The sequence below is a fragment of the Lontra canadensis genome, unplaced genomic scaffold (genome assembly GCF_010015895.1).
Source record: "Lontra canadensis isolate GAN:19392208 unplaced genomic scaffold, GSC_riverotter_1.0 scaffold122, whole genome shotgun sequence".
Lineage (NCBI taxonomy): Eukaryota > Metazoa > Chordata > Mammalia > Carnivora > Mustelidae > Lontra > Lontra canadensis.
In genome coordinates, this window is record NW_022631116.1 from 3736080 (window position 1) to 3762748 (window position 26669).

General features: G+C 59.0%; 2 protein-coding genes and 1 long non-coding RNA gene across 4 annotated transcripts in view; 2 read left to right on the forward strand and 1 right to left on the reverse strand.

Moving 5' to 3' along the window:
• The window catches only part of FAM83G (family with sequence similarity 83 member G), a 29177-nt gene extending 19053 nt beyond the window's left edge, over positions 1–10124 (forward strand). The window contains exons 4-6 of the mRNA XM_032841314.1: positions 3185–3309; positions 4072–5317; positions 9118–10124. Coding sequence (XP_032697205.1) covers positions 3185–3309; positions 4072–5317; positions 9118–9525 — 1779 coding nt within the window. The 3' untranslated portion in view covers positions 9526–10124. The remainder of the gene's footprint in view (positions 1–3184; positions 3310–4071; positions 5318–9117) is intronic.
• The window catches only part of SLC5A10 (solute carrier family 5 member 10), a 58990-nt gene extending 34972 nt beyond the window's left edge, over positions 1–24018 (reverse strand). The window contains exons 1-9 of one of the 2 annotated variants that reach the window (XM_032841315.1): positions 23756–24017; positions 18817–18888; positions 18510–18614; positions 18076–18135; positions 17492–17596; positions 11718–11823; positions 11389–11469; positions 9690–9895; positions 5896–6031 (exon numbers count right to left, since the gene is read on the reverse strand). In XM_032841315.1, the coding sequence (XP_032697206.1) occupies positions 5896–6031; positions 9690–9895; positions 11389–11469; positions 11718–11823; positions 17492–17596; positions 18076–18135; positions 18510–18614; positions 18817–18888; positions 23756–23869 (985 nt within the window). In that variant the 5' untranslated portion in view covers positions 23870–24017. Of the gene's footprint in view, positions 1–5895; positions 6032–9689; positions 9896–11388; positions 11470–11717; positions 11824–17491; positions 17597–18075; positions 18136–18509; positions 18615–18816; positions 18889–23755 lie in introns of both variants that reach the window. The other variant, XM_032841316.1, reaches the window with a different exon arrangement.
• On the forward strand, positions 22721–26515 carry LOC116857332. Its single transcript, XR_004380736.1, has 3 exons — positions 22721–22763; positions 22947–23090; positions 26002–26515. It is a non-coding gene; the product is annotated as an uncharacterized LOC116857332 (long non-coding RNA).
• The last annotated feature ends 154 nt before the right edge of the window (positions 26516–26669 follow it).

Here is a 26669-nt window from a genome sequence, read left to right on the forward strand (position 1 = left end):
GGGAGCCCCCTTCACAGGTGAGCAAACTGGGGCCTAGGAAGGCCCAGCTGGGACTGGAGCCATGCTTGGCCAGAGCCCGAGTGACCCACCTGCTCCAGCGGGGGACTGGGCTTGTCCCCTTGGCCTGCCACCAGCCCACGTGGGGCCCCGAGCAGCTTGGTACGGGGTCAGGTTGCATCTTTGTGAGCATAGGAGGCCCAGTAGGGAGTTGCGGGCAGGCACCTGCAAGTCTGCCCCGGCCTAGTGCCCACCCCACCGTGCCCCACACATGCTTGGGGCCACAGCTGCTCTTGGAGCGGACGGAGCGCTGCCCAGTCCTTCCCTGAGGTTGTCTCAGGGACCGATCGCTGCCCCCTTCTGTGTCCGAGGAAGCTAAGAATCCCGAGTGTCCAAGGCCTTGCCCAGGCACCCCACCGGAGCCCGTCTGGGTGTCCTCCACCCTGCCTGCGACGTGCTCTGCTGGGGGTGCCCTGGGGCTTAGAGACAATGCGGCTTTGTGGAATCCTCTACCTTGTGCACCCAAGCCCTGAGACGTTACCTCATCCGGGCCAGGCCCCATGGGGCGGGCCCCCCCGCCGCCCCAGGAACAAACAGGGGAGCTGCCATGATGGGAAGGGGGTGCTGCCAGGGGGCTGCCACAATCCCCCACCCGCTGCTGTTGGCCGCAGGGTCGGATGGGCCTTAGAGCCTGAGGCCATCTGTGCAGCGTGCGGACAGGGAAAGTGAGGCCCAGAGAGGGCCAGGACCCTGCTTAGAGTCACACAGCACATCCGGCGGAGCCAAGGCTCCTCTCACTTGGAGTTGAGTCACTCTGAGATGTAGGTGGTGACCTTCTGAGCCCTTCATGGGGACGGGCTTTGGGGTGGGCGGGGGCAGATACTGCTGAGAGGGGGACTGAGGCTGGTGTCTGTTCTTCCAGGCCAAGGAGCAGCCTGTGGCCCCAGCAGGCAGAGCTCTGGGCCGGGAGCCCACAGAAGCCACAGAGCTGAGCTGTGGTCGGGCACAGGTGGCAGGGAAAGGCCTCACACCGCCTCCAGGATCTTTGTTCCAGCTTCTGGTCCCCAAGCATGCTCTGTGTTGGGTACAAAGTCACGAGCTCTAATTGTCCTGGGTTATGGCCAGCTTCCTGCTGAGCTGGCTGTGTACAGACACGCAGCCTGGGGGGCAGGGGAGCCGGCCCTGGGAGGAGAGGCTTATCTGCCTACGGGGCTGGGCCCAACAACAAAGGTGGGCATCCATGCCATATGGTTGCCGTCTGGGGAATGCCCTGGGACTGTCCTGGGACTGCCCAGCAGAGAGGGGTCTGGTTCCCATCACAGAAGGAGCAGACGCAGGAGCACCCTTGGGCTGGGGGTCCGAGGGAAGGACGGATTCCGGCTCTCTTAGACCCGTTCCTTTCTCCCCATCACCCCCGCCTTGACAGGACGTGTACCCCCTGCCCAGCAGAAGCCCTCTCCTCCCCCCTCTCCCCTGCCCCTGGCCCCGTTCACTGCGTGCACCCTCCCACTGGATGCCAGGACTGTTTGGAGGGGCAGTTCCAACCCTGTCACTCCCTGCTCTGAGTCCTTAGTGGCTCCCTACTGCCCCCAGGGCAGAGCCGGCCCCGGAGCCTGGGTAGGGTCTTTCATCGGCATGTGGCCGAGCCCGCTGTGCAGGCTCCATCGCCCACCCTCCTCCCGCAAAGTCCTCGCAGGTCGTAGATGCTGCTCCCGTTGCCTGGTCTTTGTGTTCCCACGTTTGGAATGCTGCACCCTCTTCCCACCTGATCCACTCATCCCTGACTTCCGGATGTCAGCCTCCCGGGAGCTCGCCCCAGCACCAGCCCCCCCCAACCCAGAGCTGGGGTTCTGACTCCTCTGTCTCCACCCCCACCTCCCGTGTGGGAGCCTCATCACCTTCCCCTTGGTCTGCAGCTGGGGGCCTGGGCAGGGGTGAGCGAAGTCCGCACAGATCCCTCTGGAGGGAGTGACTCCCGTCTGGGGACCGGCAGACAGACGTGTCAGAATGCTGCCAAGGAGTTCTTGCCTTGGGCAGGGGTCAGATTCCGTGGGGCTTACGTTAAACCTAAAACTCCCAGCCTGACCCGTCCAGGGGCACCTCTCCAGGCCCCCCCACTCCGGGAGCCTGGGTTTCCAACACCCTGCCGGGGCCACACTCACACCAGTAAGCCCAAGGGTCTTTCCTATCCTGAGGCTTTACTTTGGGGTCCCCTCCACTCCTGGGTCTCAGCCAAGGCTCTCTGCCCTTCCTGGCGCCTCCCGTGTCCGTCTGTCCTCCCCCCCCCCGCCCCCCGCTGGCTTTTCGAACCCGTCCCTGTCTCAGAGGAAGAACCTCCTGCTGGGGGAAGGGCAGCCAGCAGTCGGAGCCCTACAGCGCCCCATAGACGGCACATCAGGGAAGGAGAAAGGGCCCTTCCTTGGCCAGAGTCCAGAGAAAGGCAGGAGCGACCTGGCTCAGACACAGGCAATAGTGTCTGCTCATGACACCAAGGAAACCCCATGTCCTCCCTCTGAGTCTTAGCTCTCAGGGGCTTTCCAGCTTGCCCTGTGGGTTCAGCCATTTACTGATCGACTGCTGGGTGGCAGGCCGTGAGCTGGCCCATGAGGAGGTAGGAGAGTCTGCTTCGAGCCCCGTCCTCAGTGAGCGGGGCTCAGCAGGGACACTGAGACAGCCGAGTGGGGAAGACGGGGAGAGGGACCTGGCCAGTACTCTCCTGGGAAAGGCCACAGGTTTGTCCAACAGCAATACGCCCATCCCTGAAGGCAGTCCTCCCTTCTCCCCAGCTGCACAGCCCCCATGTTACTTTTCTAAACTGCATCTGCACGCCCCTCCTGCTCAAGACCCTGCAACAGCCTCCCACCCCTGCAGCGGCTTGTCCCATGCTGGCCTGGCCCCGCAGGTCTCATCCTGCCCACATCTGCGCTGTGGACACCCTTCTGGCCACACCCAGACCATCCTGCGCCATGCCCCTTTTCACTAGCACCACCCTCCTTTCTGTCTTCCCATCACTTCCTGCCTTGGACCCCCGACCCTGTGGTCCTCACATACACCACCCACCCCCCTGCACAAAGTCTACCCCCTACCACCGTCCTGAGCACCGGGCATAGGTTGTCGCCCGCCCCCACCCCCACCAGCGTGATCAGTGCCGTGGTCATGTAATTCTGCCTCCTGTCCCCCAACGCAGAATCTCAGGGTGCGGAGCAGCGGGGGAACAGAGTTCTTCACACGGTCAGCCACCAAGTTCAAGGGTGCCCTGGCCCAGAAGTTCATGTTCGTGGATGGAGACCGGGCCATCTGTGGCTCCTACAGGTGACTCTCCAGCTTTCTGGGGGCTGGGGACAGAGGTGGCTCCTGTTCCCAGCTGGCTTCTGCCCTTAATCCTGCCTTATGACACCCTGGTTATTCCTGTTCATGGGTCCCAAAACTGCTGAGGTGTGAGCGGGGTTGGGGCACGCCCGCATGCCGCCCACCAGTCTCCGGAAGCAGGCAAGGGAGGACTCCTGTCCTCAAGACTGTTGTGCCAGCCAGAGCTGTCACCCGCCTAGAGGTGGGTGTGGGCCAAGCACACGGGGAGGTCCCTTGGAGAGCTGCCTTAGGATGGGCCAGGACGAGGATGGCCGTGGCGCAGCTCTGCAAACCCTGCCGTGCAGGGGACAGCGGGGGGGTGGGTCCCCAGCCACGTCATCCATGCAGCCAAGCCCCCGAGGATAGCACCTGCCCCGTGTGCTGGACCACGCCAGGGCTGTACTCTGCATCCCATGAGCAGTCTCACGGGGGTGCTCTAATACTCCAAGGAGCGCCCCACTGTGCTGTTTTACACAGGTGGGAGCAGCCTGGTGCACATGACCTGTCCCAGACTCAGGTCTGACCCTGAGGCTTGTGCTCACTTCTCGGTTCCATCCAGGCCCCCGTGGCCAGTCTGAGGAGCGTTGGCCTCTGGGTGCACGAGGGCTTGCTCAGACGCCCACTGCGGGGGCTGGGGAGGACTCCCTAGACTGGGGACCCGCGGCTGGAGGGAGGAGGCCAGCCCTCCAGTGCCTGACCCGGCCGCCTTGTCTCCCTGTACTGCAGCTTCACGTGGTCGGCCGCAAGGACAGACCGGAACGTGATCTCCGTGCTGTCGGGACAGGTGGTGGAGATGTTTGACCGGCAGTTCCAGGAGCTGTACCTCATGTCCCACGGTGTCAGCCTCAAGGGCATCACCATGGAGAAGGAGCCCGAGCCTGAGCCCATCGTGCTGCCCTCTGTGGTGCCACTGGTGCCCTCGGGCACTGTAGCCAAGAAGCTCGTCAACCCCAAGTACGCACTGGTCAAGGCCAAGAGCGCCGATGAGATCGCCAAGACCTCCTCAGAGAAGCAGGAGGTCAAGAAGCCCTCCGGGCTGCGGGGCGCCACCCTGGCAGAGCGGCCCGGAGACGTCCTGGAGGCGCCCCCGCCCGTCCACCCCGGCCTGCTCAACCTGGAGCGGGCCAACATGTTTGAGTACCTGCCCACGTGGGTGGAGCCGGACCCCGAGCCCGGCAGCGACATCCTGGGCTACATCAACATCATTGACCCCAATATCTGGAACCCCCAACCCAGCCAGATGAACCGCATCAAGATCCGAGACACCTCCCAAGCCGGCACCCAGCTATGGAGGCAAAGCCAGGACTGCAGCCCCGCCCCTGGGCCCAGTGACCCCCAGGATGGGGGCCCAGCGGAGAACGGCCTTCCCCAGGGGGACCCCGAGCCACAGCCCCCCGTGCCCAAGCCCCGGACGGTCCCTGTGGCAGAGGTGATTGCCCAGGACAGTGGCAGTGTTGACTGGACCCTGGGGACCCCAGAAGAGGAGACTCCGCAGAATGGGACAGTCGGCACACCACCCAGGACCCTGGGCCCTGGCCACGCCCCACTGCAGCGGCAGCTGTCTGTGACCCAGGACGACCCTGACGGGCAGGGAGCGGTGATCCCCAATGGGCTAGATGGGGAGGACGAGGAAGATGACGACGACTACGTGACCCTCAGTGACCAGGACAGCCTCTCGGGCAGCTCTGGCCACGGCCCTGGCCCCCGGCGGCCCTCTGTGGCCTCCTCTTCTGTGTCAGATGAGTATTTTGAGGTGAGGGGGCGCTCGGCCCCTCTCCAGAGGCGCCACTCAGAGCAGGTAGCCAACGGGCCGGCCCAGCACCCCCGCCGGCAGCTGAGTGCCCCCCATGTGACCCACGGGACCTTTGGTGGACCCCTGGGTGGCTCGCTGTGGGCCCCAGGTCAGGAGAGAGAAGAGGCGGGTACTCCGAGGAGGACACAGGCCCCGCATTCCACAGACAAGGAGACACAGGTGAGTCGGGGTTCCTGCCCAGGAGGGATCCCTCCCCCAGGTCTGAGCAGCCGGAGTGGTCGTCTTCCAGGGTACCAGATCCCCAGATCAGATAGCTTTGCCTGCTACAGTGGGGAAACTGATGAACGGGGTGGGGGTAGGTAGCAACAACCCAGGACTACACATGTGGCAGGTCTTTCCGACATTGGGGACCCACAGCCCCCGTGCCCCATCAAGACAACCGAAGCCAGCTACTGGGAGCCAGAAAGAAACGCGCTTAAAATACCCGGAGATATCAGACACGAATTATAGGGAGTTGACTCTGCCCAGCCATGCGGGTGGTCCACACCCTTACTTGGTGACAGCACAGAGACGTCCTTTACACCCCCAAGGTCACACAGCAGTAAGCGGTTCCTGTCTAAAGCTCATGTCAGTCCCTTTGGTGCTGGCCCCAGGGACTGTTCCCCTCCGCTCTCCCCTAGGCCAGGAAACAGCTCACATTCGTCCATTGCCTCCCCTCCTGGTGACCACTGCAGGTCCAGGACCCAGAAGCCCGGGCCCCGTGCAGCCCCGGCCCAGCCCCCCCGTGCCTGTCCTACCTGGAAACAGCGCGCGGCTGATCATGCCCGGCATGATGATCAGGCCCATGGGCAGCAACTTGAGGTAGCTGGCCAGGATGGAGCCAGCCTTGGCATGGTTCAGGTCCCGGGCGGACAGCGACCGCTGCACGATGACCTGGGGGCACGAGGAGGGGGTGAGTCCAGCTCCCCTCGGGGGAGCCTGGCGGGGGGGGCTTTCCTCTTGCTGTGCCTGAGGGAGCGGCAGGAGATAGGATGCTGTCTCTCTAGCCCTAGAGCTTCCTGAGACAGCTGAGCCTGACCCCCGATGGCATTCCCACCGGAAGCAAGCCCGTCCTGTTCCCGGGACTCCTGCTTGGTCTCCTCACTCGTCTATCAAGTAGGGAAGGGTTGAATCCCACCTGGCCAGCCACACTGGCAGCTGTCAGGGCTGGAGGACACCCTGGGTGGGATGGTATCTGGGGGACGCCTCCCCACAACCCCATCTCCCACGCCCTCACGAGAGCGGCCGCAGTCTTGCGAGTGCCGGTAGCAGATGCTGACAATGACAGTTTGACACCACTGGCCCAGGAGCTGGAGCTTTGAACCCTGGGCTTCGGGGAAGCCTGCGGTCAGGCAGCAGAGGGATGCTAGACGCCACCTCAGTGCGGCTCCTTGGGGAGCCCTAGACATAGCCTAACTGGGCCTCAGTTTCCAGATCTGCAGAATGGGAGGAGGGACAGGTCATCGGAACCCCTGGCAGCTGAGATCCCTCCTAGCTCTGACATGATTTTCTTTTGTATTTTTTTTTTTAAGTGTAACTTTAAACCACTTCACAGAGCTAGAATTTACGTATAGTTCAGCCACATAAACGGTACAATTCAGTGGTTTTTAGTACGTTCACAGGGTTGGACAGTCTGCAGCTTGTAATTATGTATGTTTTGCAGCTGAAGTCACCACCCGCAGTTCAGAAGTAAGGGTCTGTGATTTTGAACTTATTTTCCAAACATGCTGGCTGAATGCAGAGCTGCCCGCATTTCCCTCTAAGACACGGTTCTTGGTAGGACAGTCATTATGGGGCGCTGGAGTGGTGACCCCGAGTGTGTCAGGCTGACTTCAATCCTGCTTCTCCAACAGCTGCCTCTGACTTGAGTCAAGTTCTTGTCTCACTTTGGGCCTCAGTTTCCCTGTCTGGACAAGGAGGGGGTTAGACGCAGACCCTTCCCCTCTGATGTCTTATGGCTGCACTCCTCATGGGAGAAGGCATTTCCCTAAAACCCCCCACACATCAAATCCCATCATTTCCTTCTGTGCTCATGGTGGCCAGCCCTGGGAGGCAGGGAGGGCAGTTGCCATAACCCCATTCTGCAGCTGGAAAAGCTGAGGCTCACCGCCCGGGCAGAGCGAGCATTGAGCAGCAAGGCCAGGACCTTTCCTGGGGGGTCAGCCGGCTGTTGCCTCCTGAGTACGTCTCAGCACAGGCTCGGCCCAAAGCCGGCTCTCACTTCCCCCTCTCAGCCACTGAAGTCCCCGAGCCCCTGGGACTTTGTTTGTAGGATGGGACACCACCGCTGACCCACAGGGCTGCTGCCAGGACTGAGTGATGGATGAGCCTGTGCCTGGCTGCTCACGGGTTCCTTGAGTTCAGACTCTTTGGGGGGCAACTTCAAGGTCAGCCGCAGCACAGGGCTGGCCCAGGAGCATTGGGACCCTGGCACCGCTCTCTGGGAAGGTCTTAAGCCGGCCTGGTTGTTGACAAAGGGTGCTCAGACAGGGCTACCGAGGTCAGGGAGGAGTGCGGCTGAGCTTGCTGCCCATGGGGCTTTTTGCCTCCTGGGCTTGGGTTTGCTTGTTCCTGAGTTTGAGAGCATCAGCTACGCACTGCGGACGAACAAGGAAGTAGCAAAAAGTCTAGAGCCAGTGAAAAGCCCTGGGGTCCCAGCACACAGAGCCACCTGCTGGTGCCAACCAGACTGGAGGGCTGTCCTGGCACAGTGGTGGGTTGGCGTCCTACAAAGCCCTTGCTTGCTGCTGAGGGTCATGGCAGAGTCGGACCACGCACAGGGTCTCTGGGGCAAAGGTACCTACATTGTGAGGGTTCTGGGCCAAGGTCTGGCCGTCCCCCAAGCAGACCCAGCCTGAGTGGGAGGATGACAGGGAAGTAAGGCCAGGCCGTGAGGCCCCAGTGTCAGTGGTACTCGGGACTGCCTTGGGGTCAGCAGCATACTGCCTCAGCCCCCTGGTGTGACCTTGTTATCCAGGCAGTAAGGCTCATCCAGCTCTGACCTTGAGGCCAGGCAGGGGAAAGCAAAATCTGACTGATGTCCTGCCCAGAAATGGCAGTGTCCTGCCAGGCCCATGCTGAGTGGGGAGATGACAGGTTTCCTGGGGAAAGGGGCACAGGCGGGCCCTCCGCTCTCCTGAGATTCTGGGCAGACACCTGCTGTCGGGTCAGTGTGTGCCGGTGACCCATATGCGAGACGGGAATATGTTAATAGCTGGGGAAACTGAGGCCCAGCCTCCCAAGGTTCCTGAAGCTTCCTGTCCTGGATTACTTCGCACTGACACAGCCCAGAGACGGTCCTTTAGCGACCTCTCCCTCAGAGAGGGAGAGCCAGGGCTGAGCCGGCTTGAATACTCCCCATGCTGGGTGGGAGCCATGGCCATGGGGGAGGTCACTCTACTGTGGGTCCAGATCCAGGTCTGCCATCTCGGCCTCGGGGTTGTGGCCTGGGGATGGGGTTGGCCAGGCCCTTGCAGGGAAGCCTCCCTTCACTCATCTGTAGTAGCCGGCTGGCCTCAGTCCCATGGTGGGGCCCTTGGGACTCCAAGTCTAGAGGTGAGATGGTTGTCTCTTGCTCCACAAGAATTTCGCCACCAGGGGCTGCCTGGAACTGCCCATGGGCCCCTGCTGTGTTCACAGCCCAGAGAGAGCAAGAGTCAGACTCAAGAAGACCCAGCCCCCCGTGCCCTCTAGAACTTTCCCGGCCTGGATCGAGGTGCTCCCTCCAACAAACCCATCCAGCACCCTTTGTGGATGGAGGAAGCTGGGGCGGGCACAGCAGGAACTTGCCTTATCGTAACCGCAAAAGGTGGGAATATTCCCATAGGATACAGGGAAACTGAGGCCCAAAGTAGTGAAACAGACTTGTCTCGGGCCACAGCGGGTGAGTGGCAAGGCCAGGAGGCAAACCCAGGTGTGCCGTCTGCGTCGTGCCCCCAGCCCTAGGGGTCTCCTCACTGTCTCTGCTCTTTCTTTCCTAGGGCCAGCCCATCCCCCACTATAGGGTCCCTGCCTCAGGGACCAGGGAGAAAGATGGCTTCCTGCGGCCGATGAGGACCTCGGGACCCCTGCGGTACCGCCCTGCTGCTGATGGCCCCCAGAGCTCTACCAGGAAAGCAGGCCCGGCCACAACAAGCCCATACTCCTGGCAGATCAAGGGGGGCCCCATGCCCCGCACCCCGGCCGATCCTGGGACCCCGAGGCCAGCCCGAAATGCCAGCTCCCAGGCCGATGGCAGGGTCCCTGAGGAGCAGCCAAGCCCTTTTGGAATCTCGTACTCCAAACTCTCCCAGTCCAAGCACCTGAAGTCCAGGACGGGCAGTGGCCAGTGGGCCTCCTCTGATTCCAAACGGAGGGCTCAGGCCCCACGGGACCGCAAGGACCCCTAGCACCCGGTCCCTGGGCCTGGAGCCATGCGGTCCACGGCCTCTGCCCCAGCCCAGACTCACCAAGCAGGTATCCGTGGGGCTTTGCCAGGGCCGGGCCGCTGGGCCACCTGGACCCTCCAGAGCCCGGCCCAGAAGGCAGGAGGGTGGGCTGGATTGACACGCACCTGATCTGTGCACCAGTACCAGGTGGCCATGATGGTCAGACCAAAGGTCATCCCCGTCCATGGGAGGTCCCCCGTGTAGGGATCTCGGAACATGTGCATGGCGTCTGCCCGCGGCAGGTGGCAGGTGGTGTTGGCAATGGTCCGGGATGGGATGGCCTGGGCGTAGGCTTCCTCCAGCTGCTCATACCCGCCAATCTGGTCAAAAGCTAGAGGGATCAGGGCAGGACAGGGACATGTTGGTGGCTGGTGGCCCTGACTCCGGGCCCCCACTTCCCAAGGCATCAAACTTGACTTTTTCCCATTCACCTTTCCCGGTGTCTGGAAAGGTATGGAGGGTAGAGGGTTTAAAAAACAAAAACAAAAAACAGGGGAATTCAAATGACTGTTTTATTTGTATTTAATGTAAGATTATTAAATAAGCATTTTGCACGTGGACACCCCAGGGTCCTCTTGGCCCCTGGATGCCCGTTGGCCTCGGGCGAGGGGTTCTCTGCCAAGCTTCAGACTGTGGACTCAAGGGAGCGAAAGTATTTTTTCTTGGCATTCGAGGACCTTCCCCCCCAAGGAGTCTGAAGTGTTAAAGTCCTGACCTGGGGCTTCTGAAGGATGTGATTTTGCAGAGCTGAGGAGGCCCGGCAGTCATGTAGCACTGAGAACAGAACGAGTCCCAGAGGGGACAGGGGACTGACCCGGGCCTTGTGGCCAGCCAGCTGGGGCACGGGCCACAAGTCATTTCCTGGAGACCAGACCACTTGCACTCCCCCACTGTTCCCGTCTACCTCAGGGTCAAGGGCCCTGTGTGGCCACACCCCGGCCCATCTGTGGCTTCTGCTGTGTCCGCAGTCACTCCCCCCACTTCCAGCCTGGGCCTGGGTGCCAAGCTCCCTCTCCCTCAGGGGTTCCAGGGACGTGGGCCCCTGGTCTGGAAGGAGGCAGACACACACAAGTCTGAACACAAGACTGTCTCATCCACCTGCTCTCTGCCCCTCTCCCCCTGCCTTTCCCAAGCTGGAAGCCTGCTGCCTGGACCTTGGCCCCCGGCTCACTGCCCCCTGGAGCTCGGGCACGGGCAGGTCCTCAGAGCAGACGCACAAGTGCTATCCTAAGGTCGGAAATTGCCGGGCCACGGGATCCTCCAGTCCGAGTCTGGACGAGGCTTGAAAGACCTCTGTTTGCTCCTGTGGGTAATCCTTCTGGCTTGGATTGCAGAGGTACAGGGAGGTCACTACCTAACAGGGCAGACCTGCAAGTTTCGTCCACGTTCTCAGACAGTATCCCTGACCTGTCTGCACCCTCTTCCCTCCTCCCCTGCCCCGGCCAGCGGCGGTAGCTGCGCTTCTCGGGATTACGCACGTGATTATGGACATTTGGAGCAGAGGCCCAGGCAGCTCTGCGGTTTCCTGATGGTGTGCATGGCTGCCCTCGGCCCCCCGCTCACCATCAAGCCCCAAGCCAGCCCGGGGTGGGTGACACTCTGAGGTAGGCAGTGGAGGTGAGAAGGGAGCGGGCAGCCAGGGTCACCCAGGGGAGGCCGCCGCAGGGGCGGAGGTTGGGGGAAGGGTGCCGACTGCCCCGGGGGGCTTGAGCTCATGAGCCCCCCGCCCCCAGCGCTGGCACCTGGGTCCCAGCACGCCAGCCCCTGGACCCCGGAGCACCAGCTGCTGCCACAGCCCGCCCCACTCAGCCCACAGCCTCTCACCTTTGACGGTCAGGATGATAGCCCCCACCACCATGATGAGTGTTTGCAGGGCGTCTGTGTAGATCACAGCAGCCAGACCTCCTGCGGGTAGAAAAGGGGGAGCTCAAGGGAGGAGGGATGGCTGCTCCACGATACGTGTCCCCCGCCCTTCACAGGTAGGAGAGCTGTGGGGCTGATCAGGCCGCAAAGCCAGCTCTTGGCAGGAAGGGGGGCCCTGCCTCCTGCTCGTGCCACGGCTGGCTGGTGGTCTGGCTGGTGGTCTGGCTGGTGGTTGAGTCCCCTGTCTCCAGGCCCTCCCCACGCCCCCACTCCCAGCCGGGGCGCCGTACCTGCGATGGTGTACAGGGCCGTGATGGCGAGCATGAGGATGGTGGAGAGGTAGAAGTTCCAGCCCAGACAGATGTGCACAAAGAGCGCCCCTGCGTACAGGTCAATCTGGGGAACAGGAAAGGAACTGTGCAGACGCTCGAGGGGACTGCGGGAGCCTGGGCACTGCTTGCGCGACATGTGGCCTCGGTGCCCCGTGAACAAGGTGGGAGAGACACCCCACCCCCACTCCTGCACCCTCGTGAGGTGGGGGGAGGTCCTGGGTGTGGACCAGCGGTCTGCAGGGAATGTTGCTAATGTTAATAAAGTCCTAAGTGGCCCCTGTCCACCGAGGAGCAGTGTTGTCATTGAGTCTGGCCCCCCTGTCATGGGATGCGGAGGAGGAGTCCAGGAGGGCTTCCCGAGGGAGGCGCAAGAAGACGAATGGGCCTCAGGAAATGGGTCTTCAGTACCCATCTGTGTGTGGCCCCTAGTTTCTGCTCCCCTTTAGCCAGGGGGCCCTGGAAAAAGACCGGGTGTGTTCTGGGGGGCAGGCTGGGGAACAGGCAGGCAGTCTTGCTTACTGCCCTCCAGTGGGGTTGGACCCGAAGCCAGGGCCATGTGTCAGGCCGAGGCTGGTCCCCGGGGGCTGGACTGGACCCAGCTGCTCTCGTCCAGGACCCCAGGTGGCATGGGGGGCCAGAGTCCTCTTCCTGGGGTGAGCCTTACAACCCTCATTCCACCCCCCAGCCCCGCCTGTCCTGTGGGACAGGAATCTGTCCTGTGGGACCTAGGGGCCAGACAAGGGGCTCCACCCTGCTGAATTTCCTGCCATTCTGGGCCGAATCAGTAGAGAGCACATGACCTGAAATACAGTCTTTGGGGCCAACGGGCTCCTGACTAAGGCTGGGCAAGGCAGTGGGTCAGCAGAGCCTGCGTGTGTGGGGGACCACTCAGCATGAGGCCCAGGGGGCATAGGCCCCTTTGAACTACCGCAGTGCCTGGCCCACCATAGGGGCGACCAGCACTGCCCAGTCGGCTTGTGGACCCTCTTATTCCCCCAGGCCCCGAGCCCTAAGGACACAGAGCCCACAGAAGCTGGGTCTTACTTCAAAGCCTGGGTTCCCTGCACTTCTACTCTCTCTTGGAGAGATCAGCCAGTGCGGACTCTGACACGGTGCTTTCAGGACAACAGTGGACCCCACTCTGGCTGCTGGCATTGGTGTGAAAGTGTATGAGTGTGTGCGTGTGTGTTGGGCAGAGCGTGTCTACCTCCAGCCCAAGCAGAGAAGCCCAGGGTTGTGAACGTCAGAGCAGGAAGGATTCTTCAAGCCCCTTGCCCCATCAGACCAGAGGAGAAATTGAGGCCTGGGGAAGGGAGGGACTTCCCTGAGGCCAGGCCCTGACAGGTATCCGAGATTGGAGTCGTCAGGAGAAGAGGGACAGGAAATCTCTAGAAAGCAGCAGCCCCTCCTCATGCCTGCTCGGTCCTCCACCCAGCACTCAGGACCCCTCCCTGGACCCAGGCTGTCCTCAGAGCAGAGCCCCGATCTGCGTGGCTAGCCTTCAGGCCCCAAGCATCCATCTGTCTTAGCCCAGGTGACTCTGGTCACCCCGGCCTGGCTGTCATACCGCACACTTTGCTAACCCTGGGCCTTGGCTGCCAGGTCCCTGTGCCCTGGGCCGCCCCATCTGCGTGCCCCATGTTCCAGAACTGTCTTCCCGGGTACTGCTCCCCTAACCTCTTCTCAGGGACTTGCTTCCATGGCAGTAGGCCCCAAGGAGGAATGAGGACTTGGACCAGTGTCAGGAGCTGCAACAGGCAGAGGTGTGGACCTGGGACTTGGGCTGCTGTCCTCCCTCCAGGACCCCGCAGAGCGAGAAGTCAAGATTTGCTGCTGCGGCGCCTATCAGATTGTCTGTAGGCTCTCGGGGAGTCGCAGCGAGGAACTTTCCGTGGCACCCAACCCAGTCTGACCTGTAGCCCGAGCTCCGTCTTCTGTGGGCCCAAGAGAGCCACACCCGGGTACAAGCTAAGAGCCCTAAACCCAGAGCCGCATGGGCTGGGTCCATGTCCCTTTTTGTCTGGGTCCTGGCCACGTGGCTTTGAGCAGGTCATGTAGCCTCCGGAGCTTCGGTGGCCCTTATCTGGAAAATGGGGAAGCAGGAGACAGGGCACGGCTGCAGGCCCAGCTTCCTCCATCCCTCCACAGAGCCGAGCCCTCAGGGAGGTTAGGGGAAGGGCGGGCAGGACCTCCAAGGGAGCTTGCCCTGCCCCCAAACCTTGCCCATCTCCCTCTAGGCTATCATTGTCCCTTCAGGGCTCCAGAAAGTTCTCACCTTTGCCACATTCCCTGCACCAGACCCACTGGCCAGTGCTCTCTCCAAATTACTCCCGCGTGCGCTGTCCCCACCCTCTGCCCCCTCCCTCTGGAAGCCCCTCATGGGCCCCTCCCGCACTCGGCTTGCCCAGAGACAAATCAAGTTCTCTGCATTTCCACAGCACATAGTACCAAAAATCCAGCCAGCCAGCCCCAGAGGCCCTGTGCCACCCGTCAGGCAGCCCCGTCCAGTCCCCTTCCTCACTCACCCCTCCCCGAGCTCAGCAGCTCCCTGCACTCCAGCCTCACCCCTTCCTTCTGCTGCTGCAGACCTGGCATTTTCAACGCAGACCACTCTCTCCAAAGGGAGCCTGACCTCTGCTCCTGCTCTCGTTCTAGAATTCGGCCCCGCCTTTGCGTCTTTTACCACACTTCACTGTTACGAGTATATTGGCCTGTGTACTGATCTGTGGAGAACATGAAGCCCCCTGTGGTAAGGAATGTGTTCACCGCCCAGGGCTTGTGCAGGGCCTGGCACACAGTAGGGTCAAGTAGCTACGTTTACATATGCGCACCAGCGGGGGGCACAGCAGAGTCCCCAGACCACATCCAGTCTGTGTTTCTCACTGTGTTTCTCACTCCAGCAGCAAAGTTGAGGGACAGGTATGTGTCCGGCAAAGCCCAAAGGACTCACTTTCTGGACCTTCATGGAAAGAATTAGCTGGCCCCTGGCACTCCCTTCCTTCAGTCCCATGAGGTAGGCCAGGCACCTAGAAGCGCCAGAGAATCAGGAATGAGCAGAGAGAAGAAACGGGAGAGACAGAGAGTAGATATTCTAAGTAAATTATTCAGCATACCGGAAGACAGTCCGAGTATGAAAAAGAGGGAAAGCGGGTAGGGGCAGGCAGGACTCACTGAGAAGGTGAAATGTAAAGGGTCGACAGAGATGAAGACGCGAGCCATGTAGATATCCAGGGGAAGAAGGTTCCAGGCAGAGAACACAGCAAGTGCAAAGGCCCTGGGACAGGATCACGCCTGGTGTGTTCATGGATGTGCAAGGAGGCCAAGGTGATTGGTATGATGTAGTGTGACAGGAGGAGAGGGACAGAGCAGGTGGGTGAGGCAGCAGGGGCCCTATCTTGGGGGATCTTGAAGGCCACTGTCGGCCTTCACTCCAGTTGGCGCAGGGTATTGTGCCATGTTTCTCTATTGGCCAGAGGTTGAATGACTAGTCCAGAGCCACACAGTGATGGGGGTTCTGTGGCCCCTGACCCCAGCTGAGAGTCAGGGTGGTGGTCTGAGGGATGGGAGCCAGTGAGCCCTGTGGTCTCTGTCCAGACAGACTGCAGCCGGGGTAGGTGCTGAACGTGCAGACAACTGGGGCATTCCCAGAGCTCAGCCCGGTGCAGTAAGGGCCTCCGGAAGCCACCTGGGCACATGCACATCAAACAGTTTCAGCCCAAAGTCATCAGCCAGGGTGGCCCGTCCTGCCCAAACCAAGCCAAGGCAGTTAGCATTCCTCCTGCTTCCCCTCTCGGCTTCATCTGGCCACCTGGCCTTGGCGCTAGGGCCCTGGCCTTGACGTTGGTGGGCTGCTTTCCATTTTATAGGAGGGTCAGTTGACCCCCATCACGCGTCCAGTCCCGGCCAGCTTCAGCACTGTAAAGCAGATGCTGAGGCTCCGGGTTGGGAGGGAGGCCTGGGTTCTAACCCTGCTCTCCGCCTGATTCACCACGACCTTGAGCAAGTCAAGGTCACTCTCTAGGTCTCAATCGTCTCATCTGTAAACTGGGCTTGCAGGGTGAGATCTCTGTTAGGACGTCCCCTCCTAACACTCAGCCCTTCTGGAGTCCCGCCCGGGCCACCCCCTTGAAGCTTGCCCTGAGCAATATGTGACCTCACTGCCAATCTGTAACAGCAAGAAGCTGGATGGGTGGAGGGGTGCGGTAAGAGACCACCCTGTGTGCACAGGTTGGCCCCACGGGGCCCCACTAGGCACTCCCCCTTCTTGCTCCTCCCCCCTCCAGTCCACCCACTGGTAAGCGTCAGAGCCAGCGGTGCAAAGCTGACTATGTCGGTCCCCTGCTTTGAGCCCCCAGGGTCCCTTGGGTCCTTCGGGCCCTGGCAATCTCCAACTGCAGCTCTTGAGGTCGGGACTGGGAAGCTAGCAGCCCAAGAGCCAAACGCGGCACCAGGTCTGCTCTGTGTGAATCCAGGAGCATGCCCATCTCTGGTTTGGCCAGTCCCCACCGCTCCCCGGGTCTTCACACTGTCTCCTCTCTGGTCCCAGAAGCGTCTGACTGAGAGACACCTAGAATGCAGGCCTCCGGACCAGGACTGTCTCCCGGACACATCCTCCACCGCCCACCTATCTCTCTCCTTGGCCTCTGTTCCCCTCCCCCATCAGTGTCCCTTTCCCCATTAGAGCCCAACCTAACGGCCCCCGCTTGGGTGTGTGTGTGATTCCCTGTGTATTCACCTGCCTCCCGCCGTACCCAGAGCCTGGAGGGCCCAGGCCAGGTCTGCCTGATTTCTGTGGCTCTGGCTTCCAGGGAGGCAGCTGGGACGGAGCAGGAGTTGGGGGGCCTCCCTGATCACTTCCCGCTACCTCACCTGCCAGCCTCACCCCCCTCACAGACGCCGTGAGAGGCAGGCACAGCTAGCCCTCTTTATGAACAAGCAAACGGAGGCTCGTGGTCTTGTCTGGGTGCCTCCAGCCAGAAGCAGACCAATGTAGGACTCGGGCCCTGGTCCCCACTTCCCCAGTTCTTCCAGAAACGGGCTGAAGGAGGCTGGATGGCCTCGGGGGTCAAGGGCAGAGTGCCCCTGGACTCAGGAGTGAGAGCCAGAAGACATGGCATTACCATGTAGTCACCAGGAAGCTTGGGACAAGTTAGTTCCTCGCCCTGGGCCTCAGTTTCCCTTTCTGTGAAATCAGGGGCTCAGAGAAGGGGAGCCCTAGTGAGCCTGGACGGACATTCGAGGGGTGCGTTCTGCTCTTACCCTACCAGGGGGACCAAGTCCAGGCCCCCAAGGGAAAGCGGCCGGGAGTGCCCACAAGGGCAGCTCCACAACCTGGGGAGCTGACCGGCTGCAGGAGGGTTCCCTGCAGCTTCTGAACCGGAGACCGCACGGGCTCTCTGCGCCCCCTAGTGGTCAGTCCTGGCTCATCTCCTTGCTGACCCCCGCCCCGACCAGTGACCGCCCTCATATCTCTGCCCGGAGCAAAGCAGGAATCAGGAGGCCTGCTTTGCCCCCAACAGTGCCAGCTCCCCCAACCGACACTCTGGAAGCCCTAGTCCAGCTATTCCAGGCTTACTCTGTGGGCAAGTCCTTGTCCCTCTCTGGGCCTCAGTTTCCCCAGCTGTTGAACAAGAGACAGCTGAGAGGATGTCAGGTTTGTTTGAGGGGCCCCCGGAGCAGGGATGATTCCAGACTGTGCTGGCTGGACGCTGGGAGCAAGGGACGCAGCTCACCGATATCTTGGTGAAGACGGAGAGCATCAGGGACAGGACAGACAGGTACATGCGAATCCGCTGGCCTCCGTAGCGCTTCTGAATGTATTCCGGCATGGTGACAATCTGGCGGAGACACGGGGGCAGGGGCTAGGCACTCCTCCGAGATCCCACCCAGAGCTGCTCAAGGACAAGGCCAGGCCCACTCATTACCGCCCCAGCAGCTGGGACTGGGACTAGGGACAGAGAGACAAGCTTGGAGGGGCTGTGGCGATGCATCTGAATGAACTATTGGCACAGCTGGGTGGGGAAGGCGGCTGTGACGGACGGAGAGAAAGTCAGCAAGTGGGAGCCACGGAGGCAGTGACCGCCCAGCTGGGGCTGCGGGAATGGGCAGTCGACGGTGTCGCCCAGCTGTGCTGCCCAGCGGTGTCACCCATGCACTCAAGTAGACTGAGCTTCCTTGCCCAGATACAGCAAGCTGGGGAGTAGAAACCGGCAGACAAAGCCCCCCAGGCTGAGGTCCTCAGGGACATGTCTGCATGAGTTGGTAGGCACGTCACTTGGACTAACAGCCCAGCCCTGAGAGTGGCGAGTGGACTCACCTCCGAGGAGATGTAGATGGGCACGAACACCCACGCCAGAGCCAGCAGCACATATGTGGCCTGAGGGGTCAGAGGCAGGGTGAGGACAGCAGGTGCAACTCTCCCCCCAGTCCCGCTCTAGAGACATAGCCAGGACCAGCGGTCTGGAGGCCTGGCTTGCCAGGAGAACCTGATATGGCCTTGTTCCCCCTCTGTGTGCCTGTACACTGATGGCCCCAGGCCAAGACTAACAGCTCCCCTCCTGCGGGCCTATCCAGTTGGCATTCTGAAGACCAACCTTTCCCTGGAACTCCACCAGTCTAGACGTTAGCCGCCCGGAGTTGCTGGGAGTTGCCCCTTGGGCCGAGGGTAAACTCCAGTGGAGGCCTATCCACCGCGTTTTAGGGTGCCAATCCCTCACCCCACCCCCCGACCCCTGCCCATCAGCAGCTCACATTCCACTCGAAGCCCGCCACAGCCAGGCCCCCGGCCGCCCCCGAGCCCGCCAGTCCGATAAAGAGGCCCGAGCCCTCGCTGCTGGCGAAGAGAGAGGCTCCAATCTGGAGGACAGAGAGGAAAAGGAATCAGCTTCCTACCAGCCTCCAAAGCCCCCACACTTTGTACAATTCCCAGCACCGCATACGACACTCCCAGCTTGGGGGCTTCCTGCCAGCCTCAACCTGTCCCCTCACTGCCTGCCTGGGGCATCCCTCATCCCCCACACCCTGGAAGGAGGGGCTGGGGGCATCGGAGTGCACTCACCGGCCACCAGGTCATGTCCCGGCCCGCCAGGAAGTAGCCTCTCACCGTGTTCCTGCTGGCCCGGCATGAGGACTGTAAGAACAGAGGCGGACATTGGAACCTGGCACACACTGGAGGGAATGTAAAATGGGGCCCTTGTGGCAGAAAACAGCCTGTGGGCCCTCCCAAAGACTTCTACATTCACATTCAAGATTCACCTCCTTAACGCGATGACCCAGCATCGCACTCCGACATCCGAGAGAACTGGAAACTGGATTCACAAAAAACTGGTCTCTGGTTGTTCAGAGCAACCAACAGCCCAAAGGGGGATAGAGCCCAGATGCCCCCACAAAATGGGGTCTAGCCGCACGATGAAATATTCCCCAGCCACAGGGTGGAATGAGCTTCTGACACCTGCTATGACATGGAAGGCCCTCGGGAACTTTCTGCTAAGTGAAAGGAGTCAGACACAAAAGGCCACACTCGGTAGGATTCCACAGGTAGGAAATGTCCAGAACAGGTGAATCCTTAAAGGCAGAGGGCACAGCAGGGGTTTCCAGGGCTGGGGAATGATAACTAATAGGTATGGGGTTTCTTTGGGGGTGATGAAAAAGTCTTGGAACCACATAAAGGTAATGGTTACACAGCACTGTGATTGTACAAAATGCCAGCGAATTATATATTTTAACATGGTTTACGTCGCCTCCATATTCAACGTGGGGCTTGAACTCACGACCCTGAGATCGAGAGTAGCATGTTCTACTGACTGAGCCAGCCGGGCGCCCCTAAGTGGAGATTTTTGCATCTTGGTGAGGACTTTGAGCCGAGGATTCTGAGAACCCTTTGGCCCTTGATTTCTTCTAATATTTTAAAGATTTGTTTTAAGATTTTATTTATTTATTTGACAGAGAGGGATCACCAGTAGGCAGAGAGGCAGGCAGAGAGAGATGGGGAAGCAGGCTCCCCACTGAGCAGAGAGCCCGATGCGGGGCTCAATCCCAGGACCCTGAGATCATGACCTGAGCCGAAGGCAGAGGCTTAACCCCCTGAGTCACCCAGGTACCCCAAGATTTTATTTTTTTATTTGAGAGGATGGGGTGGGGAGAGGGGCAGAGGAAGAGGGAGAGAGAGAATCCTAAGCAGACTCCCTGCTGAGATGCAGCCCGACTCGGGGTTCGATCCCACGATCCTGAGATCATGACCCGAGCCAAAATCAAGAGTCAGGCGCTCAACCAACTGAGCCACCCAAGCGCCCCTCTTACTTCTAGTATTTTCATCTCTGATACATTTCCAAGAATTATCAGTCAAGGATTCCTGCATACCTTTTGTTTGGGGGGAGCATGGAATTTTGTGCTCTGTAATATAATTTTAAATATATGAAATCAAGGAACCTGGGTGGCTCAGTTGTTAAGCATCTGCCTTCGCTCAGGCCATGATTGCAGGGTCCTGGGATCAAGCCCTGCATCAGGCTCCCTGCTAGGCAGGAAGCCTGCTTCTCCCTCTCCCACTCCCCCTGCTTGTTCCCTCTCTCGCTTTGTCTGTCAGATAAATAAATAAAATCTTTTAAAAAAAGTCTGAAATCAGAATGCTTGGGAGCGAATCCTGGCTCCTCTGCTTCCTGGCCGTGTGACCTTGGGCTAGTTACTTCACCAATGGGCCTTGGTTTCCTCACCCACAATGTGGGCCCTAATAAAAGTTCTTCCCTCACGGGCTTCTGTGGGGTTTAATGAGTTAATAGCGGTAACACTCTGACTTACTAGGTAAGTCAGACACTTACTAGGTACCTGGTACCTAGTAAGTGTCTGATGAGGGTCAGTGGTTTTATGGATTTTTCAAGGCCTCACTTAGTGCTGTCTGGACAGGAGAAAATGAAAAGATGTGAACTCGAGAAAAGGAGAAGTGTGAAAAGAAGGACCCAGCCGGTGTATTTAGATCTGTTATTTTGCATTCCTTTTTCACAACATACATATCCTAGAGGAAGGCTGAATCAGATGATCTCAATCAATACACAGGCCTCCTTCTACCTGACTTTAACCTCATACACACACACAAACATACACACCGTCATATTCAAGATGATTTGTCTGAATTGTCTGGATCTGTCACCCAAAGTTTTTGATATGGGTCCTGCTTGCCTCTCCTGCCTGAGCTCCCATTACTTTCTGTGAGCTGTGACCCAGCCCCATTGAATGCAGTACTATCTAAAAGTTCTCATGGCTTTGGCCAGGATGGCCACATCCAGCTGTGTAGGCTGCACACTGTGCAACTTCCAAGCAGCTCTGTTCTTGCCCTGTGATTTTTCCTAACATGTTTTCTCATCTTTCAAGGACATGGTGGGCATTGTCAGTTGCCTCCTTCTTGGCCTTCTCGTTCCTTAAGGGGTCTCATTTTTCTAAGCAATTGGCTTGAGTGGTCCCAACCCAGTCTCCTTCTCCAGGAGTCCTGACTCACCTAAGCCACGGACCCTGTCACATTCTTTAGCTGTCACACCTGATTCAGGGCAGCTGTGGACTTAAGCTGGGATTGCTCCTGGCCTCCCAGGAGGTGAAGGAGGAAGCCGGAGCTCTGGGGACACTGGCAGCCATGTGTACCTAGTTAATATTCACTGAGGGCCCCACGGCCGTAGAGTTGATTCCCAGTGCTTAACCTGTATGAAGTGTTTAGTCCCATGAAGTAGGAACTATGATCATCCCCATATTACCAACAAGGAAACCAAAGCTTCCGCAGCTAAAAGTGGCTAGTAAGTTATTTGAACCCAGGCTAAGCAGAGAGGCTGGGTACCTCTCCTCCATGTGGGACACTGGGCTCAGGACAATGCCACACATGGGTGGAAGCTGAGAAAGTCAACATGAAATGCACCATAGCCTTGTTGATACTGTGAACCCCTGGATTCAACCATGCCTGAAGCCTTATCTATTGTCGGACTTTCCAGGATGGATATCCTTACATTTCTTTCATTGTTCAAGCTCTTCTGATCTAGGTTTTCTGTCACTGGTTAACAGATACCCTAATAGGTGCAAAGGCTCAGCGCAAGGTCCTTTGTTCAGGAACATTTCTTTAAAGGCCCTCCCCGGGCTCTCCTAACCCCACTGTCAGAACACCTCTGTAGGTGCACCTGTCCAGCTCAGCTTGTCCTGTCTGCATTTGGGTGATGAGCGCCTGCATCTGATTGCTGTGTGATCCAGCTCCAGCACACTCACTCCTTGTGTCTGGCTCTGTTGTTTGCTGCCGACGCTCACGGCCATCCGGCCAGCAGCACCGGGCTGGGCCCGCATGGCCTGCTTGAGGGCCAGGCCAGAACTCCCACAGCCCCACGGCCTGCGGCACCGGCCTGCAAGCAAAGGTGAAGCTGGGAGAGGTGAGTTCCAGGCAGCGAGGCAGATGGGCCCCAGTCACCAGATGGCAAAGGGCATCAGGGGCCCCAAACAGTCCCTTAGATGCAACGTCCAGCTAAATTCCCCACCCCACTCCTCTTCCCTCTTCAGATCCTGCTGACCTCCAGCCCCTGGCTCATCCCCAAAGCCTCCATTGCGGGTGCCTCCTCCCCTGAACTCCCAGCCAGCAACTCTCCCAGAAACAGGATGGCTGACAGCAGAGTTCTACATCCACGGGCCTCCTGTGCTCCTTGGAACTGCCAGGAGCATTGGGCGGCCTGCACCGCATGGTGTGTTTGAGCAGGCGTGCCCAGAGCGGGCAAGGGACTGACTCCCAGGACGCGGGGCGGGGGGGGTGTGGGCAGCCCTGAGCGGCTTGAGGTCTATGATTCCACCACCGAAGAATCAATTGCAATTACTGCTGCTGCCCCCCCCAGCACCCCTAGAAACCCCCCACCAGCACCAGCACCCCCAGCACCCCCAGCACCCCTGCAACACCAGGACCACTCACGCCCTTCCTACTATCCAACCAAGAGTGGCGGCAGGGTCCATGCCCCTGTGGGCACCTCAGGTGGGAGAACGCCTCTGACTCAGGTACTTGGGGCTTGGGATGAAGTAGGTGGTGTGTCTGTCTTTTAGATCGAGACCCCCAAGGCCCAGAATGCTGAGTGACTTCCTGGGAGGCCAGAGCTGGGAATGTGACCAGTCTTCTGCCTCTGGCCCTGGGGCTTAAACCAGGGCCAGGGAAAATAAGAAGGGATTCTCGTTCTCCCCCAGTAGATGGAGGCCACCGTGTATCACAGCTCAGGGATGCTGGCCTGGGGACCTCTGGGGACAAGGAGGAGGAGTCCGACCTCTGCAAAGCCAAAGCTGGCTTTGGTGCTCACCTCCCCCACCAGGAAGGCCTCCAAGGTCTGCATTGTGAGTAGATGGGAGGAACGCCTCCCCTATGTGCAGGGCCATGGGGGTCACTGGGTAAGTCCCAGATCCCAGAGCAAGGGAGTTCATCCATAAATGGGTCTGGCCTTCGCCCTGTGGCTGTGGGGGCCGGGTGATGAGCAGAGGACCCGCCTAGTAGGGGCCTCACTGCCGCTGCAGTCTGTGAGGGCCTAAATCACTTTCTCATTGAAAGTGAGAGAAACTGGCTTAGGAACTAGGCAGGGAGGGCGGACAATGAGATTTTCAAAATAAAGATCCTCAGGCTCTGTGTGCCCCTCCCCTTCTCCGGAGCCTGACCCAGCAGGTGTGGGGAACAGCTGGACAGACGTTCGCCCCTTGAGCCCGTATGACATGGAGGAGGGATGGAGGCCAGGAAGAGGACATGCTGCGCTGGGCCCCCCGCTTGTCAGCCGCACGAAAGCCCAGGGAGCTTCTCCCTAGGCCTGCGCGTTAGAGAGGCCTTCCTCTTCCTCCCCTTGTAGCCTGAGCAGCCGCTGCCCAAAGGCAAAGTGTCTTGGTCAAGGTCTCGGACAAATCCACCGCAGGGCTGGGAGGAGGACACCAGCGGACTCCAGGTGTGCCTCAACTCAGCCTGACTCCCACACCCCAGTGCCATCCTGGCCGGCCGCCCACCCCGGGCCTCTCACCCATATGCCCACGGCCACGTTCAGGGCGAAATACAGGGTGATGACGATGATGTCGGTCACGCTCAGCTGCGGCCCGGGAGCGTGGGGGTCGCCGGTGGAGTTGTCTGCCACCATCCTGCGGCAAGCACAGGCTCCGAGCAGGAGGAACTGAGGGCTGAGCCAGGTCAGAAAGGGCTTCCTGGTAGGCAATTAATTGATCATTAAACCGAGCGCGATGGTGGCGTCTCCAGCCCACAAGATGACCGCATGCCGGGAAACAGCTTTCCAAGTGCAGCGCAGGTGTCCCCCCGCCCCCTGCAAGTGGGAAGCCAACCCCGACCATGAGTACAGGGGCAGAGCTGGAAGGGGCTTGGAGGAGGGCAGCCTCCCCTAACTCAGAGGAGGTTTGGGAAAAGTAAAGGGAGTTTAGGGGGTGCCTGGCTGGGTTCAGTCGCTGAAGCATGCAACTCCTGATCTCAGGGTCACGAGCTTGATCCCCACCTTGGGGGCAGAGCCTGCTTTAAATAAATAAATAAATAAAAAATAATCATAAATAAAGGGAGATCAGTGCATCCACAGGCAACCAGATCAGTCCCAGAAAGCACTGTTACCTGATGTGTGGCTTGCCCCGTATTTCACTTGTATAAAAAGCACAAAGTGTTGGGGACAGATGCCTCACCTCTGGGGACACCATGGTGGCAGGCAACTATATCCTGTGGCCACTGGGCCATGAGAGGACCGAGGGGGACTTGGAATGGTGACTCTTGAATCATGTGGCTTACTTCCCACCATGACAGTCCAGCCCCAGAACATCCCAGTGTCGGACCATAAAGGCATGTTGCCAAATGTTCTGCTTCCTTTTTCTTTTCTTTTTTTTTTTTTAAAGATTTTATTTATTTATTTGACAGAGAGATCACAAGAAGGCAGAGAGGCAGGCAGAGAGAGAGGAGGAAGCAGGCTCCCTGCCCAGTAGAGAGCCTGATGCGGGGCTCGATCCCAGGATCCTGGGATCATGACCCGAGCCAAAGGCAGAGGCTTTAACCCACTGAGCCACCCAGGCGCCCCTCTGCTTCCTCCCAGTAGCTGAAACTGCCCAAACCCCCTCATTTGACCCTCTGTTCAGGTCCCCGTGGTCTCCTCAGGACATCCGCAGAGGGACAAGTCTAGCAGGTGCCTGTCAGGACCCAAGGACGATGCTTAGCTACCTGCTGTCCCATTTGGGGCTCCCTCAGGGTGAGTGGTAGCATATCACGGCCAAGGAATGGAAGCCAGGAGGCTGAGCCGTCTGTTGTCTGGCCATGGGAGGGGCAGAGCTGGAATTCAGAGCCAGATCTGACCCCGGATGCTCCGCATTGGTGACAGTGATGGCCCTGGTTCCACTGGAAGCCAGAGGGTCTTAGATGCATCCTCACTAAGGAAACCATTCTGCACAGCCTGGTGGAGGTCTCCAACGTGGCCCGTGGCTTTGCACAGCGTTTGGAGTTTACCCGGGTCACGCCGCTTTTCCAGAAGGTGTTAATGAGTGAGCAGCCACCACTGGGAACACACTGACCCGCAAAACCCAACTGTGCCTGTTACTCGGTAACCCGAGGTAGGCTGTTTAAAGATTACACGCAAAACGAGACAGAGAAGAACAATTAAGTCAGTTTCTAGTCAATTCAGGTAGGCTCAGACCGCCCCCTCCCCAACTACACTCATCTCTGGCCCACTAGCCTCGCTGAAGGTGCTCACTTCCCAAGCCATTGCTAGAAGCATGTCGTGAAACAAAAGATCATTTGAGCGGCGCCTGGGTGGCTCCGTCGGTCCATCGGTTGAGCAGCTGCCTTTGGCTCAGGTCAAGATCCCAGGGTCCTGGGATCGAGCCCCGCGTCGGGCTCCCTGCTCAGCAGAGAGCCTGCTTCTCCCTCTCCCTCTGCCTGCCTCTCTGCCTACTTGTGGTCTCTCTCCATCTTTCTAATAAATAACAAAATCTTTAAAAAATCATTTAATACAGTCGGAAGGACCCAGCTAGAGACGATCTGAATTTATTAATCCAGTCTCCTAGGGATAAAGTGGTTGAAAAACAGTATTTGGTCCCCTCACATCTCAGAAGAAAACAAACCATTAGGGATAAACGCCCCCACCCCAACTTCTGAGACAAATTCTGGGGAAAAGAAGTCACGAGGAGTGGGCAGGTGGGACAGGGAGAGGGTGGCAGTGAAGGGTGTGAGAAATTCCACACTTAAGCCCAATCACTTTCCATATTCCCACCCTCTGCTATCCAACAGGACCACACTCGGATCAAACTCTGATGGCCCAGCTCACCCAGGACAGGAATGACAGGACCTGCCCAGCCAGGAAGCCAGCCAAATCACACCCCACAAGCTGCATCTAACCCAAGAGGGAGCCCCCCATGTCGTGTTTCCCAACACCACTGCTGATGCCAAATGTGTGGGGTTTCTCCCCCCACACCAATGAACTCTCCATCTCTCTAGAGGCCAACTGGGTGTCCTCCCATCTGACTCAATTCTGTCACTAACGACCTGAGTTAGCACAGATCCCACGGTTTAAACACTTAGTCTGACCAAACTGCCCCCCTTTACAGAGCAGGTGCAATCTTAGGCCTCCTGGTACTTTGGACTGACCATCTACAGGTGCTGGAAGTTGCCATGATCCCCTTCTCAGATTTCATAATTTGCCAGATGGCTCCCAGAGCTCAGGGGAACTGATCAGTATCAGTATGTGATACAGATTGTTGTAAAGGATACAGATGAACAGCCAGAGGATCAAAAAAGAAATAAATGAAAGTAAAACGAAAACTTAGTTTTTAACTGATCTGATAAAAATGTGTTCAAAATAATAATAGCAACAACGTATTTGGTATGTGTATGCTTGTGTATAAATGAAATGAATAATAGCAATGATAGGAGGACAGGAAAGAAGTGTGATTATTTTA